The 15,062-nt window shown below is 45.3% G+C and overlaps 1 protein-coding gene across 4 annotated transcripts in view; it reads right to left on the minus strand.

Annotated features, from left to right (window-relative positions):
* drp2 (dystrophin related protein 2) overlaps positions 1-15,062 on the minus strand; it is a 164,645-nt gene that overhangs the window by 5,389 nt on the left and 144,194 nt on the right. For 3 of the 4 annotated variants that reach the window (XM_028960456.1, XM_028960452.1, XM_028960454.1), the window contains 6 exons: positions 12,521-12,687; positions 9,993-10,104; positions 9,334-9,470; positions 8,916-8,981; positions 3,229-3,294; positions 1,950-2,093 (listed from right to left, as the gene is read on the minus strand). In XM_028960456.1, coding sequence (XP_028816289.1) covers positions 1,950-2,093; positions 3,229-3,294; positions 8,916-8,981; positions 9,334-9,470; positions 9,993-10,104; positions 12,521-12,687 — 692 coding nt within the window. The remainder of the gene's footprint in view (positions 1-1,949; positions 2,094-3,228; positions 3,295-8,915; positions 8,982-9,333; positions 9,471-9,992; positions 10,105-12,520; positions 12,688-15,062) is intronic. The other variant, XM_028960453.1, reaches the window with a different exon arrangement.

The following is a 15,062-nucleotide window of genomic DNA, read 5'->3' on the forward strand; positions in this document are numbered from 1 at the left end:
AAATTGTTGAATATAGGTATTACCAAACCTGGAATATATAATTATCTTGAAATTAATAGTGGCACCAGGTGCCCGCTGTAGTTGGGGTTTAAATGCACATACCCCCATTCCTATTTGACCAAGTTGAGTAGAGCCCCAGTGTAACCTCCTGGTGGTTTTGATGTGTTTCTGTTCTGTGTTTGTGTTGTGTTGCCGGATGCCTTGTGATTGCGAATTGAGCCCCCCCCGTTCCTGCTGCAGACAGCCAGTATAAAAGGGGCCTTGGTTTCCTTTTTCAGGGCTGCGCTTGCTGTGCCTCCCACGCCGCCCTCCTCTCTACCATTTCCTGTCTGCGTCACTTCCGGTTTCCCATGTGCTTCCCCTACGAGGTGACACAACTTGTTGTGTCTGCCTGCTTGTCTGTGTTTGTTAATAAATTACTCTTGTAATTTAATTGCTCTGCTTCATCTTAGTGGGTTTTGTTTTTTCTTTTCTTTTGTTATAGGCCGTACCCCCAGACTGGCACGTGACAACCAGCCCTCAGTGTGAGAGCAGCGCTGACAAGACAAACAGAATGATGGAGCGCCGCTCACGTTTTATTTCCATTTTCATCACCTCACAGAGGTGCTGAAGTGCAGCTGAGATTTACAACTCTTCTGTAAATCTTGTAAGAGGATCTGAAACCCCCCACCAGACATGCAAGTTTGATCCCCAAATGCATGTCTTCCTGAAAAGGTCAGGCTCGAAGAGAAAACAAAAAGCAAGCAATATCAGTGAGTCATATCGAAAGTCACCTCTAAAATTGAATTAATTGAATTCTGTCTTGTTCTGAATGTGTCTGAAGATCTATGCTGTGCTAATATGAATGAGAATTGTGTGCATGATCAAGATGGAAAGAACAGAATTAGTGTCGAGTAAAATGTAATGCACTTCAGTCAATCGCGGGTGAGTTCTGTTAAGCACTAGTAAATTCATTTTGATGGTCTGAACACATTCGGAGCTCAAAAACCTGAGCGATTCTGATATTATTAGATAAGGCTAATGAAACGGCGAACTCGACCAATCAGTCCTTCCATCTGGCTGACTCCATCAAAGCTACCAGCTATGAATTAAACCAATAGCCAACCAGAGGCTTCTGTTTCTGCACTTCATCGAAGTTTATACTTATTTAGTTTTATTCTTTTTTTCCTCAACTTAAAGTGAATACAAGTGCAAAAAAAAATGTACTGTTTTGTATGTAAAAAAAATGTGTGCCGTAAATGTAAAGTGTAGACACTCGAAATCAATCCCCATTCACTCATATTCATCAGTACACTCTAGGTCAAGTGCTGTAAATTCATTATGCTGCTCACTTGCCAAGCAAATCACTAATAATTATATTCTCATTCTCTTTAATGCGTGCTATGATTACACATTACTGTGATGCATGGTGGTGCTTGGAAGTTCGAAGCTGTTCCTTGAAGTTGAAGCTGTTCTGTATGCAGGAATTCAGAACCTCCAACCAATATGCAGTAATTGAAATTAAAGGTTTGCATACTTTTGCCACACACAGCTTTAAATTATTGCAACCTTTTCCTAGGAAATTATTAACCAAACATAATATCTCGTTTGCTTAATAGGGTTCTCTGATTATGTGGTAGGTCATAATTTTGCAGAAATATAGGAAGTTTAAAGGGGTTCACAAACTTTTGAAGCACCACTGTAGTATGATGATGTGACCTCTACACATAAAAGTTTTACTGATCCAGTCCTGTGTACTCTGTCTAAAGAGTCTACTTCTGCATTTTTCAAACATTTATTTGAACAATTGTCTTCCATTCTAATTCACATAAATAATGAAGCCAATAGTGAACAAAACATAGTATAAAGAGGAACTGTCCATTAATATCAGTTACAACCTGAAAGGACTTCAATCAATAATGAAAACACCCCCCAAACTAGAACTGGGCCACCATACTTCAGGGACTCACCGGTTCTCGTTTTCCAGCCGTGTCAGCGTTCGCTGCAGCTCATCCTTGTCCTGACAGTTGATGCTGCCCAGGAGGTGCTGGCCAATGGGAGAGTCCTGTTCCAGGGCGGGGCTGGAGTGACGCAGGAGGTACTGATCTTCATCCCTGAGTCCCCCAACAGGAGACAATGCACTGAGCCACGAGCTGCACAGCCACAGACCACGGCTACCAGGGCGCAGTCACACAACCACTACAGCACAACAGAGCCACAACAGCGCAGCGGCAGAGCACAGGCGCAGGAATAAACAGCGAGGAGCAGCACCACTGCGAGACCGGGTGCAAAAAAAGCCCAACTGGAAGCAACAAAAATGTAGCCAGCAGCCACAAGACAGCACACACAACAAACCAGCAGTATGGGTGAGGGGGGGGCGCACAACAAATCCACAACAAATACATTCAAACACACACAACCTGATGCACAGTTGTGATGGGTGGTATAATACCTCTTAAAATAATGACCTTTTTGAGGCGTGGACATGCTCACATCAACTGTGCACTGATGCATGCATACATAGCAAATGCTCAAACTCACACACACACACACACACACACACATTAATTTACTCAAAACACACACTCAGCCCCTTAGCTCAATCTCAAAGACATTCAGAAAATGCAACCAACAATTTAGGCTTCTTCTGCTTTTTCTAGCTGAAACACACACACACACACACACACACACAGAACACAAGCACTCAACCGCCCCCCTAAAACATCCTGCCGCCTCTCAATGAGCGCTGCGGGGGTCCGACTCTTTGATAAATTGACCCGCTTTTAAATGTTTGTTTTTTTTTGACAGACCTCACCTCATTCACTCAGATATGCACATTGCCCCCCTACCCAGCCCACTCTGACAGACTGCAGCCCTTAACATTATATTCTCTGGTGATCCAGCAACCGCATGCCCCCCCCCTCCCTCAGTTCACCTCCTTTTCAGTTTATTCCTGGAAGTGCACTCTTTAATCATGCAGACTTTTATAAGATGAAGGGAGTGCCGACTCAGAGCCATGGGTCATTTTCATTATCTTCCCCATTAGTTTTTTTTCCAGATATATGGGACCACTGTAGCTCCCACAAAAATACACAGCCTAACACACACACACACACACACACACACACACAGAGCAAACATGCACTACACACAATCTTCCAAAGGCTCCTGACAGAAGGTCATGTTTATAATGAGAGCTATCAGTGCATATGTGTGTGTGTGTGTGTGTGTGTGTGTGTGTTTACTCACAGACTTTCATCTGGGGAAAGGCTGTCGGTGAAGAAAGAACAGTTCTGGTTCTCCATCTCAGCCAACCTGGAAACCGGACACACAAGACCAGAACAAATCTTATCTAATTACAGTGCGGATATTTACTCTTTGAAATAAATCTGGTCCTTAGTCATTTACAAGAAAATAAATACTAGAAGTGATGATAAATACTAAACTATTATAATATAATCCCACTCAAATCTACTTATATAAAAATATCACAGCTTATTTAAACATATTTGATTGCTTAAAGTGACAGAGATGTTGGTGAGCTTGAGAGATATCAAAATAAAACGCTGTTATTATATTAAACGATATGCAATGCACAATTTGACATTATTTTTTACTTGAAAAGTTAAAATAATCAGCTGTCACAAAGTTAAAGCACTGCGTAAAAGGAGTGACACTCCTCCTTCTATGTGTGCCTTGAATGTATGCACTGTCAGAACACTATGCATAATTGCATATAGTGCCGCTGCGGGAATGGTTTCAGCACCATGGAGAGCCCACTTTCACCTCACCGTTCCCTAATACGGCACAGCAGCGCTGGGATTTGGGCAACTTTGCTTTTAGCAACACTTTAGTTCTGTGGGCCTGATTTAAAAAAAAATCCCCATAGGTGGGACCACCGAGGCATCCCTGCCAGACATCGAGGAAGCTGTAAATCAGCACTAAAGTGTGACTCTCGGAGCTGAGGGAGAGGAAGGGAGGGACAGAGGGAGGGAGAAAATGTGCTAAGAGCCTCAAGGACTGTCCACAGAGACGTGGCATTAATACGTCTGTGGTACAGGAGCAACACGCCAAGACCAAACCCAGCTTGGATGAGCACAACAGGTTCTCCAGCATCACACTAATGTTTATGGAGCTTTTGCCTGACCAGCCTGCCCTCATCTACAAAGAGGACAAGGTGGAGCTCAGCCGGTGAGTTCGTTTGAACTGAACTATAGTTGGTGAGGATAAGGAATGGCCCAAAGACATCAATATTTTAAAACAGTAACTGTGGCGATAAAGATCTTTCAGGCTCTCCCCATCTAACAGTAGCTCAGTTCACACATCTAGATGACCTCTACTTGAGGTGTGATCTGGAAGTCGCCGGTGTTCTGAGTTCCCTCATGTATACAAGCCAACCATTAATGGGTCCATTAAGTACAGAACAGATACACTCTGTTTAATAGGTGTGTGTGTGTGTGTGTATTGGTGTGGGGATGTGAGTGAGCACATATAAAAGCTAATAAGTGCTGAAAAGAACAAGTCACACTGAGAAAGTTATGAATAACTGTGTGTTTGCGAAAAAAACGGAAGACACTACAGTAAACAAAGTACAGTCTTTAGATGTGTGTGTGAGAGAGAAAGAAAGAGAGAGAGCAATAGAGTTAGAAACCCTTGGGCCTATTTTTCCTCATATGGCCTCTGAATGCAGTTGACAGCTGCCCAAGGTGAAATCAACTTCTTATCTTCTTCATTTTTTCTTGAGAGAGAGAGAGTGTGTGTGTGTGTGTGTGTTTTAATGTTTCTTTACAAAAGATGAGATTAATACATGACAGGTGCCCAGGGGCAGTTTTGACCTAGCGGTTAAGGAAGCTGCCCCATAATCAGAAGGTTGCCGGTTTGAATCCCGAAGCTCCAAGGTGCTACTAAGGTGCCACTGAGTAAAGCACCGTCCCCACACACTGCTCCCCGGGCGCCTGTCATGGCTGCCCACTGCTCACTCAGGATGATGGGTTAAATGCCTAGTGGTTGCCAAGCGGTTAAGGAAACAGAAGGTAACCCACTGCTCACCAATGGTTAAATGCAGAGGACACATTTCGTTGTGTGCACCATGTGCTGTGCTGCCGTTTTTTTACAATGACAATCACTTCATTTTCACTTTAGTTACATTTTTATTATACATGTCAACTCTTTTGCCTCATAAAAAAACGAGGTAAACAAATATAGTGCAATGCCATAAATTGAGTCTATTGTGTTTGAAATTTACTGGTGTCGCATGATCAAACTGATCTGCAGTGACTCAGAAAAAATTATGGTTGACCTCTGCATTACAAAGTTGTACAGTATTGCACTGCCAACATCTGCAAAGAGCATGTCTTATTTCATCCAGCTACTGGAATTTTTTTTATGATTAAATGTTAGTATTGCAGAAGCTTTATGCTAAAAAAAAAGACGGATGATTGATGAGCTTTTGCATAAAAAAAAACAGGTTCTGACCAAAAATTCTTCGATGTGAAAAATCCACATAACCATCTGCCAAAGATATGAATACAAATGTGTGTGTGTGCGCATCCACATCTAAAGGCGGTCTTGGGAAATTGTGCGTAACTGTAACTGAAAGCCACATAACTCCATGTGACATGTGGAAAGATCTCCCCCACTCGAATGAACCTGAAACTTCAAATAGCAGCAGTTCCCTGTGGGACTGAACATTATTACAGCAGATTAACAACTGCACCCACTCATTGCGCACATGAAAAAAAAAAGAAGAAATAAACGCCCTACCCTTCCTGGGAGATTGATGTTTCTTCCCCCAAGGGTCCCACAAAGCTTCACTGCAGCTCAGACTTTCTAAACTTTTGATATCAATTCAATTTTTCTATTAGAGCTGCAAAGAATGGATTGAAAAAAAAAGTTGTACCCCCTTTCAGATATCATGCTTTCTTTCATACATTACAGAAAGAAACAGTAAAGGGAAAGATAGAAGAAAAGATAAAACTGCATTTGCCTCTGAACTGCATTCTGCATTTGAAAAAATGGACACTTTCGCTCGACTCACAAAACGGGTTTAGTAAACAAAACACAGCACAAAGGCACATTCAAAGAGCAGTGAAACACACACACCATTCACACACACACTCACACCTAAAGTCAACTGGCCAATCCACCTAGTGTACAAGCTTTATGGGTGGCGGGAGGAAACCGGAGAACCTGGAGGACACGGGGAGAGCATGTTTACTCTGCACACACAAGGTCCGAGGCGGGAGTCGAACTCACAGCCAGGTGTGAAGCCACGTTGCTATACAGCAAGGATACATTCATAAAAATTAAAACGGATGAAGGCTAATCAGAGAATAATGGGAGAATTTTGGTGCTAATCCTGATCCTATTCTTTTGGTAAGCATAATAGCTGTCACCACTGCTTCTGATGACAAATACCTAAATTTCCGACATGCTTGGAAAACCCTCTGGGGCTTCATAATGGAAGATATTTGGGGCGACTGAAGCATATCAATGAACGACTCTTCGCTGTGAAGATAACTGATCAAAAAATAAATAAATTCTGATTCCAGAAACCCTTGAAAAGTACATCTTGTTTCAGAGACCCGGCTTCTCGGCTGTGTATTTTAATTGGGTGGCACTTGATTTATTCGTATTTCTTAAAACACTACTGGTAGATGTTGGGCAGAAAGAGAAGCCTTTTAAATGGGCATGAGAAGAATAAAATGTAACCCGACACCAATGTGATGAAGAATGGCTGAGGACAGAATTTTACTGAGTGGGTGGCGAGAGGAACAGGCACATATGCTCAACTTAACACCAAGTTCAAATCTGCTCTGCAGAGAGGCGACATTCAGTGCTTTCTGTTTTCTCATTTTGGCTCAGTCACAAATGACAATTTGTCTCAGACATCACTTTAATACCTCTAAGACCTTGATTCTAAACAGCTCCTTATATGGGAACACCAGGAGTCTCTTGAGATTATTATTTACTGTTTTAATTAAATCATCATTTTAAACTAGGGATGCTCATTTCGATTAATTTTTCCCAACCGACAACCGCTGTTCGTTAACCGAACACTAACCATTAACTGATCAAATTAAAATATCGTCACGGCCAACATACCACCTCCAGCCCACCAGAGGGACCAAGATCAGATGGGGAGACGGGGGAGATGGGGAAGTGGCTTGTACTGTCAGCATCCCCGAACTCGCACGTTGACAAATATTAAATTAGAATTTAATAAAAATAGAACTGAGGAATGATTTTTTTTTTCAGTCTCATTTTAACATGTGCAAATAACAGCACAAACGACATATCCATAACGGAATCTGGATTTACACATTGTCAAATTTTAACAAATTAAGATTACAAATTGAAAAAGTTTAGCTGTGGGGTCCTCAGCTGTGTGTCTATGTGCCGTCGTATGTATGTGCCGTCCAGCAGTCAGTCGTAAGGGCCACAAAGTTTTATTTTAAGCGATTTTTTCCTCTCCTCAAAACCGTCTTCAATTCAATGGGTAATAGCAGGTCTTGATGGGATATCGTAATTAGGCGCAATACAGCTCAGCAGCTCTCGAAAACCTTAACCACAAGCGATGCTGATGGGCATAATGTCCCATTGTCATTGAGCAGATTCTCTGAGTTACCTCTTCAGATCTTCTCCCTGATAACACTGAGGGCAATGCTTGTGGATCGTACTTGTACTACTGGTGTATTTTAATACCCCATAGCATATTTTGCAAGTCACTTCGTCTGCCTTTCTGTCGAAATGGTCCCACACAGTACTTCTTTTCACTCACTTCATTTTGCTTGCCGAGCAAAATATGTCTGAAGGCACGTAGGGTTGCACGTGATAACTTGCCATGAGTTAACAAATAGCATATTTATGCTGCAAAACTTTACACTACTACTACTACTACTACTAATAATAATAATAATAATTAAAACATATATATAAACATTTTAAACCATTTAACTTATAGTAATAATCGGTCAAAATTCAATCTTCGGTTAACGGTTAAACGGTCAATATGAGCATCCCTACTTTAAACCTACAGAATAAGAGTCTTTAAGCACAAGATCAAGGAAAATGTATTAAATGTGGATTTTGTTTTATACATAACAATGTAATATTTGATGTATATATATATATGGTGTGTTGGACTAGAGCAGTCCCATTGCAGTTTCAGTAAAGTGTCATTGTGGCCATGGATGACAATCCATAGTATTAATAGCTGCTTGTATGCATGTAATTAAATAGGCATACGCTACTGGAGAATCGAATCACTTCTGAGGTGGTTGTCATTGTGAAAAAGTTTTAACTGCTGAAAGAAATTTAATACAGACTTCTCTCCACTTCTGAATCAAGCATCACCATCCAGTGACAGCAGGAGTGACTGCGGCAAGGACTGCGAATGTAACAGAGAGTTCCAGCCTCCAACTGCAGAACTGTCTGCCGAGCTACACAAAAGTGTCGGCGAACGGCGGCTTGAATGTCATTCTCACATCACCATGTGACAACAGGCGCATGTAACAGACATGTGCGCCTACTGCATATTTTACTTGAGTGTATCTACGTCAAACGCTGAGAAAAAAATGTGTTCCATTTAAGGTGGCATGTAATAGAAAGTAAAAATGTGAGCATATATGAGTGTGTGAGACCAGCACTGCTTTGGCTCAGGACAAATCAACACTCATACCACAAAACTGGAAAAAACCAAGGTTGAGGAAAGGTGAGAGAGATTTGGATGAGGGTAGTGTGAAAATCCTGAAGTGAGACCATGTGCGTATGTGTGTGTGTGTGTGTGTCACGGCCGAATGTATTAATAACGGTTTAAAAAAAAAGATATTTCACTTAAGGTTGGGATACATCTATGACATCGAGTCCTCGAAAAAAGTGTGTATGTGTGTGAGTGTGTTTGCACTGTTTTTGTGTGTGTGTACGTCCTCTCCTACCTGCTGGCAAAGTGCTCGATTCGACTGTGAGTGTCTGCATGAGGCAGCTTGGGTGATGAGCACGGCCTGTCAGAAAATAGATGCACACACACACACACACACACTCTCAATACTCCATTGTTCCAGTGCCTGCTACAATGTCAGTGTAAATTAGCAAGCATGCAGGGAAAACCATCACAGAGATGAACTGTGACAGCCTGCGCTGTGTTTAAGCATCGAGTTCTTCCAAACTAGGTCAGGTCTCCTAACCTTCCTGTTCGCACCAACCTCTCCCCTGAAGGGCATCAGCCGGCAGCGGCATGGTTCTAACGCCATTAGCATCTGTTATTATCGCCGTACCATGCACGTAGCAATGTTAGCTGATAAAGTGGACTGTTCCGAACCACGATTAGCGCTGATCTAATTCTTTCTCACTCACGTCTCGCCGCTCTCCGCCTCCAGCACAGACTGTACGGGCAGGTAGCCTCTCTGCGGGTGCTTGGTGAAGTACTGCTTTGACCGGAACTTGTTTTTCAGGGTCTTGGCAAAATCCCTCATCTTCTCCCCTGAGGTGGTCTGGACCGGTCATTCGGTGAAGGATGGGACAACAAATAAATAATAATAATAATAATAATAATAACAACAACAAAAAAACCTTCCTGACGTTCCTGACCCCCTGATGGAGCATCATCTGCCCCCAGTCTCCATCCATCATCCCCCCACACTAGCAGCTAATGCAACCGCCTCCCTGTAATCAGCGGCTGGAAATAATGTCCCAGCCTTCACGCCGATATGATGGAGCCAGCGTGGAGAATTGTTAAGGAAATGAAGGCGGCGCCATATTTCCGGGGGGGGGAACACGTGTTTTTTTTTTTTTATGCTCGCTTGCTGCACAGAGTAATGAATGAGGTGGTGTAGGGTCCAAGCGAGCTGCATGTACAAAGCGATCCTATAGGCTTCGTGCAGACTGGAGGTATGAACATGCAGTGAACATTCAGGGCTTCTGCTGACTTGCTGAATTCTGAGTAAGTTGCTCCATAGACGTTGCAAATATCAGCACGTCAAAACTTTTTCTTTCATATAAAGGTCGGTGATTACCGGGGTATAATACTCCATGATTGGATAGTGCAGCTTCTTGCCTTTGGTGGTCCGACCTGTGAGAAAGCAGGTCTGGCAGATGTCCACGTTGAACTGCTTCAGGCTCCGATACCTGCAGAGAACCATGAAAATGCATCTAAATGCCACACAAATAAGCAAGTGGAGGGCTGGAATGTTCATATTCAGTTTAATCTTCTAAAGCTCCATTGAAAGATTAAAAATGAGTGTGTGAAGTACAGGAGTAATGTAATGTGTAATGAAGAGCGGCTTGATAATATTTTTGGAATAGACTTGAAAATGAAATAGGGCCATTAATTTGGAATAATATAAAACAAGGACTGTTATTACATGCAATTGTGGACTTCATATATCACAATTTACTGCAAAATAGTTCAACCATTCATATTTATGAATTGCTGTTGCAACAACAAATATATCCTTTGTTTCACTGGTGAAAATTACCTTAGAACACTGGGAACTCATTGGAACACTGGCCTACTAGAGACATGCAAAATGATTTGAAACTTTGATCACTGATTCATTGAGTAATAACACTTATTTGCAATTATTTGGCAGAGATCTCCGACAGCTCTTGCTTAGTACCGCTTCTCTCTAAGTGGAACGGCTTCATTGGTTTGCTACTACAAAAGCGTGAAATGGGAGGAGTCACTGGGAATGACACTATGCGTTCAACAGTGCTTGGTATAATAATGAACCATTCAATCCTCTATCCAATAAACCCTCACAGACCCTGGGACTTTGGTTCTTCAATTAATTTAGAAATGGCTCCAGAAATGTCCAGTGATTGGACTTTAACTCGTGGGGAGGGGCTTTCACCCGCTGGCGCTTACTGTTTAACAGGCTCTGGTTAAATTGCATCTTCTTCTGCCATCCTGGAACAGCGGACGTCAGCATATCACCAGAGACTGATAAGCTATAAACACCAATTGGCGAAAGCCCTCCTTGCGAGTTAATGTCCAATAACTGTTGTGCCTCCACCCACCTGCCCCCTTTCACACTGTTTTAACAGAGAAGGAGGCAGAAAATGAAATAAAACACTCTGACGCAGATGCTGGTATTTCCATCTTATGCGCCTTTATTGTCTTCTGGTATTTACACCTTACTATGCCCGGTTGAATACTCTATGATCAGACAATATAGCTCACACGGTTCTTATTGTTACTGTTATGTTCAAAAGTGACAGCAAAATACAAGCAGAGGTCATTACAAGCCTCCCATACAAGTCAACTAAAGAAAATCACCACATAACACAGAGTTTACCGTAGCAAACTGTCCACCTACCATGATCCACCTACACCTACGCCTCAGAAAAACAGAAGTGCACTGTTCTCTTTACACACCAAACATGTATGGAATACTTGTACCTTCGCACCCTTAAATGATATGCTTCCTTCTTCATAATTCGGCATAAATGAAACATTGTGACGCATAGTGGCGAAAGAAGGGAGGATGCAAATGCACGACTCACAAACTGGGGTTTTAACAAATTTAACAGAGCCCTCACAGTGGACACGCAAAGCACAGGGTAAAATGACGAATGACAGAACAGGGACAGGACACAGCAAGGACACATTTCTGCTTATAATCACAGGTGCACACAATCAAGTAGTCAGGACCAGAAGACCAAGAACATAAAACTCCAGTCTGGGAAACAAATAACTCAAAGTCAACATCACATAAGTAACTGGGGGGGTTCTGTCTTATACCCCTTGTTCATGGTGCCATCAGTGGACATCACAAACGGTATCTCTGTTACTGCCATCTCGGCACCACATCTTGGCTGAAAAATCAAAAATGTAGGTGATACTTTTGTTCAAAGATTCAGCGCACTCCTCCCGTGCTACTTTCATCTAACACAGCCAACGTATTCCCCGTTTAATATCACTTAGCATTCGCTTCCATGTTGCTAAGCAACTTAATTTGGGCAGCAGTTGTCATTCTTGTCACACTTGTAATGTTGTGGCTGTAAACACAGTAATAATCTTGAAGAGGTGCTCCTGTGAAGATTTTGAGATATTGTCACACCTGGAATTCCTCATCTATTCAGAAAGCAGGACGAACAAACTGCAATAACCAAATGATATAAAATGTTTTTGAATATTTATAATGTTACAGGATATTATTCATTTCAATATTCATATTTTACACTTTTGTCCAACCTGCACATACTGCAAAAGACTGATTAAGGCCAATGTTTGATCAAAAACCACAAAGTCCTCATCTGAATGCTGAAGTGTAGATGAATGCTCAGGAAGGGGCAGTGGTGGCCTAGACTCGTCCCGAAAGTTTGTGGGTTCAAATTCCAAACCACCAACTGTCACTAAGGTCCCCTTGATCAAGGTACCGTCCCGACACACTGCTCCCCGGGAGCCTTTCATTTCTGCCCACTGCTCACTAAGGGTGATGGGTTAAATGTGGAGGACACATTTTGTTGTGTCACCGTGTTCTGTGCCATGTATCACAATGACAAAAAGCAATCGTTTTCAGGAGCCTGAGATCTCACCAACCTGAAGCCCTTAATGGGACACTGTTTACAGATGTGGCACTTGGCCTGGTGCTTGGCTGACTCGGCTGCTGCTACGCGGTGAAGGACGGGCAGCCACACCACCGACTGCGGCTCCAGGCTCATCCACTCCAGGAAGTGGGACAGCTCGATGGCTGGCTTCCCAGAGGCCTGAGAGAAGACAGCAAGAACAAAAACTAAAAAAAAAGATGGAGAGCAGATGGAGAAGTGGAAGACTAACGACAGACAAGAGATGGAGGGGAAAGCCGAACGCTCCCCTGGGTGCTGTAAGCAAGATTTAAGACCTGTTGTGCTATGGAGGACGAAGGTGCAGTGGAGAAAAAGATAACAGGAAGTAAATGAAATGATAGGAAAGGCTCATGGAGGAACAGAAAATCCATAATGTGCTGAATTCTCATTAAATTCACATCAAAGCTGCATTAAAAGGGTGATTTCCCCTGAGGGCCGTCAGGATTGCTCAGGCGTGGCAGCATAATTAATGCACGTGTTGTACACATGGGCACAGGCTCGTACGGCATCATTACAGCAACCGGACAGCAGGGAGTGTGGGTGTATGTTTACTGATAACACACACACATACACACATGCATTCAGGATAAGACTTTCAATAGTGTGGACGCCATAATGATTACGGGAGCAAAAAATAACGGTAATTTATTATAAACTTTTTTGCACAATGCAATGAGAATGAGTGTAAAATTGTTAAAGGTACAGCAGTAAAGGTACTGTACACTGTGGAGTACAAATGAATTAGGTAGTGTCACGACTACGGACTTACGGGGGAAGGAAGCGCAGAGGTCTGACATGTTGGGAAGGGGTTTTTATTAACAAATAAACAATAAAGAAATACAAATAAACAATGGCGCGGTGGCCGAAAACAGTTTAACGTAAATAATGAACTGAAACAAACCCGTAGGCGTGTGGCGATTGCCAGAACTCAAAACACATAAAACTAAATCAGGTCAAGTTCGTGCAGAGAGTTCACGAAAATGCCAGCGACCCCGAACGGGCGGAAACTTCCGGCATTTATGGGGCGTCAGGATTGGGTTCCGGTGTGGAGCCCAGCTGCAGGCAATCCTGACAGAGCCCCCCCTCCAAGGGCTACGTCCTCGGAGCCCCAACAGTACCATCAGTGGAGGCGGCGGGGCGGACGGCGGCAACCACAGGGCTCCTGCCCTGCTGTATCCTCCCCTTGGAGGACCCGGTCCCTCGGGCTGGCTCCCCGGCGGGGTCAGGCGTGGCGGCCCCGGTCCCCTCGGGTCTTGGCTCCCCGGCGGGGGTCAGGCGTGGCGGCCCCGGTCCCTCGGGCTGGCTCCCCGGCGGGGTCAGGCGTGGCGGCCCCGGTCCCTCGGGCTGGCTCCCGGCGGGGTCAGGGCGTGGCGGCCCCGGTCCCTCGGGCTGGCTCCCCGGCGTGGTCAGGCGTGGCGGCCCCGGTCCCTCGGGCTGGCTCCCCGGCGGGTCAGGCGTGGCGGCCCCGGTCCCTCGGGCTGGCTCCCCGGCGTGGTCAGGCGTGGCGGCCCCGGTCCCTCGGCTGGCTCCCGGCGGGTCAGGCGTGGCCCGGGGAAAAGGAAAGAGGGGGAGAAAAGGAGGGTGAGTGGAGGAAAGGAAAATAGGGAAGGGATAAAAGGAGGGGGAAGCTGGCGGGGGAAAGGAAACTCGGAATGGCTAAACGGAGGGTCAAGCTGGCGGCCCGGACCCTCGGCCTGGCTCCCCGGCGTGGTCCCGCTTGGCGGCCCCGGACCCTCGGCCTGGCTCCCCGGCGTGGTCCCGCATGGCGGCCCCGGACCCTCGGCCTGGCTCCCCGGCGTGGTCCCGCATGGCGGCCCCGGACCCTCGGCCTGGCTCCCCGGCGTGGTCCCGCATGGCGGCCCCGGACTCCCGTACCTGCACACAATAATCAGGGCCGATCCATCTGGGTACATGTGGGCCCTGTCTCCACACGTCCCCTCTGACACTTCTTGTGTCACCCCCTGCACCGCGCAGGGAGATTGTCCCAGAGCCTCCGGCGACTGTTCCAGGCACCCCAGGCTGGTGCCTTCTGGGACTATGCAGCCCCTCTCGCTGCACGGCCCTGGTGCCAAGGGGGGGGCATTGCCAGACCATCCGGCTAGCCCCTTCTGCGTCCGTTGGGACAAGCAGGCCCTCTTCCTGCCTGTCCCAGCTGGGTCCTCATGCCTACCCGGGGGCTCTATGGCGCTCCACCCCTCTGGAGGCAGACGCAGGCCCATGCCTGGCCCGCCCTCCTCACTGGCTACCGGAGGACCCAGCTCCATCGCTTCCCCACCTCCCCTCCCCTCAGGAGGAGTCCCCAACCCGAACTGCACCCCCCCAAAAAATTCTTTGGGGGAGCACCCCCCCCGGCTGGACTTAGGGGTACCTTGGGGCTTGTACACCTCGCCTTGGACCAGCACATTCGGGTCAGGAACCTCCTCCCTGGGGTTCGGCTCCGCGGCTGGGTCGCCATCTGGTGGACACAAAGAGGGGAAGTGGGGGCGACATACGGACACATATGTCACACAGACACA

Source organism: Denticeps clupeoides, chromosome 18, assembly GCF_900700375.1.
Source record: "Denticeps clupeoides chromosome 18, fDenClu1.1, whole genome shotgun sequence".
Classification (NCBI taxonomy): domain Eukaryota; kingdom Metazoa; phylum Chordata; class Actinopteri; order Clupeiformes; family Denticipitidae; genus Denticeps; species Denticeps clupeoides.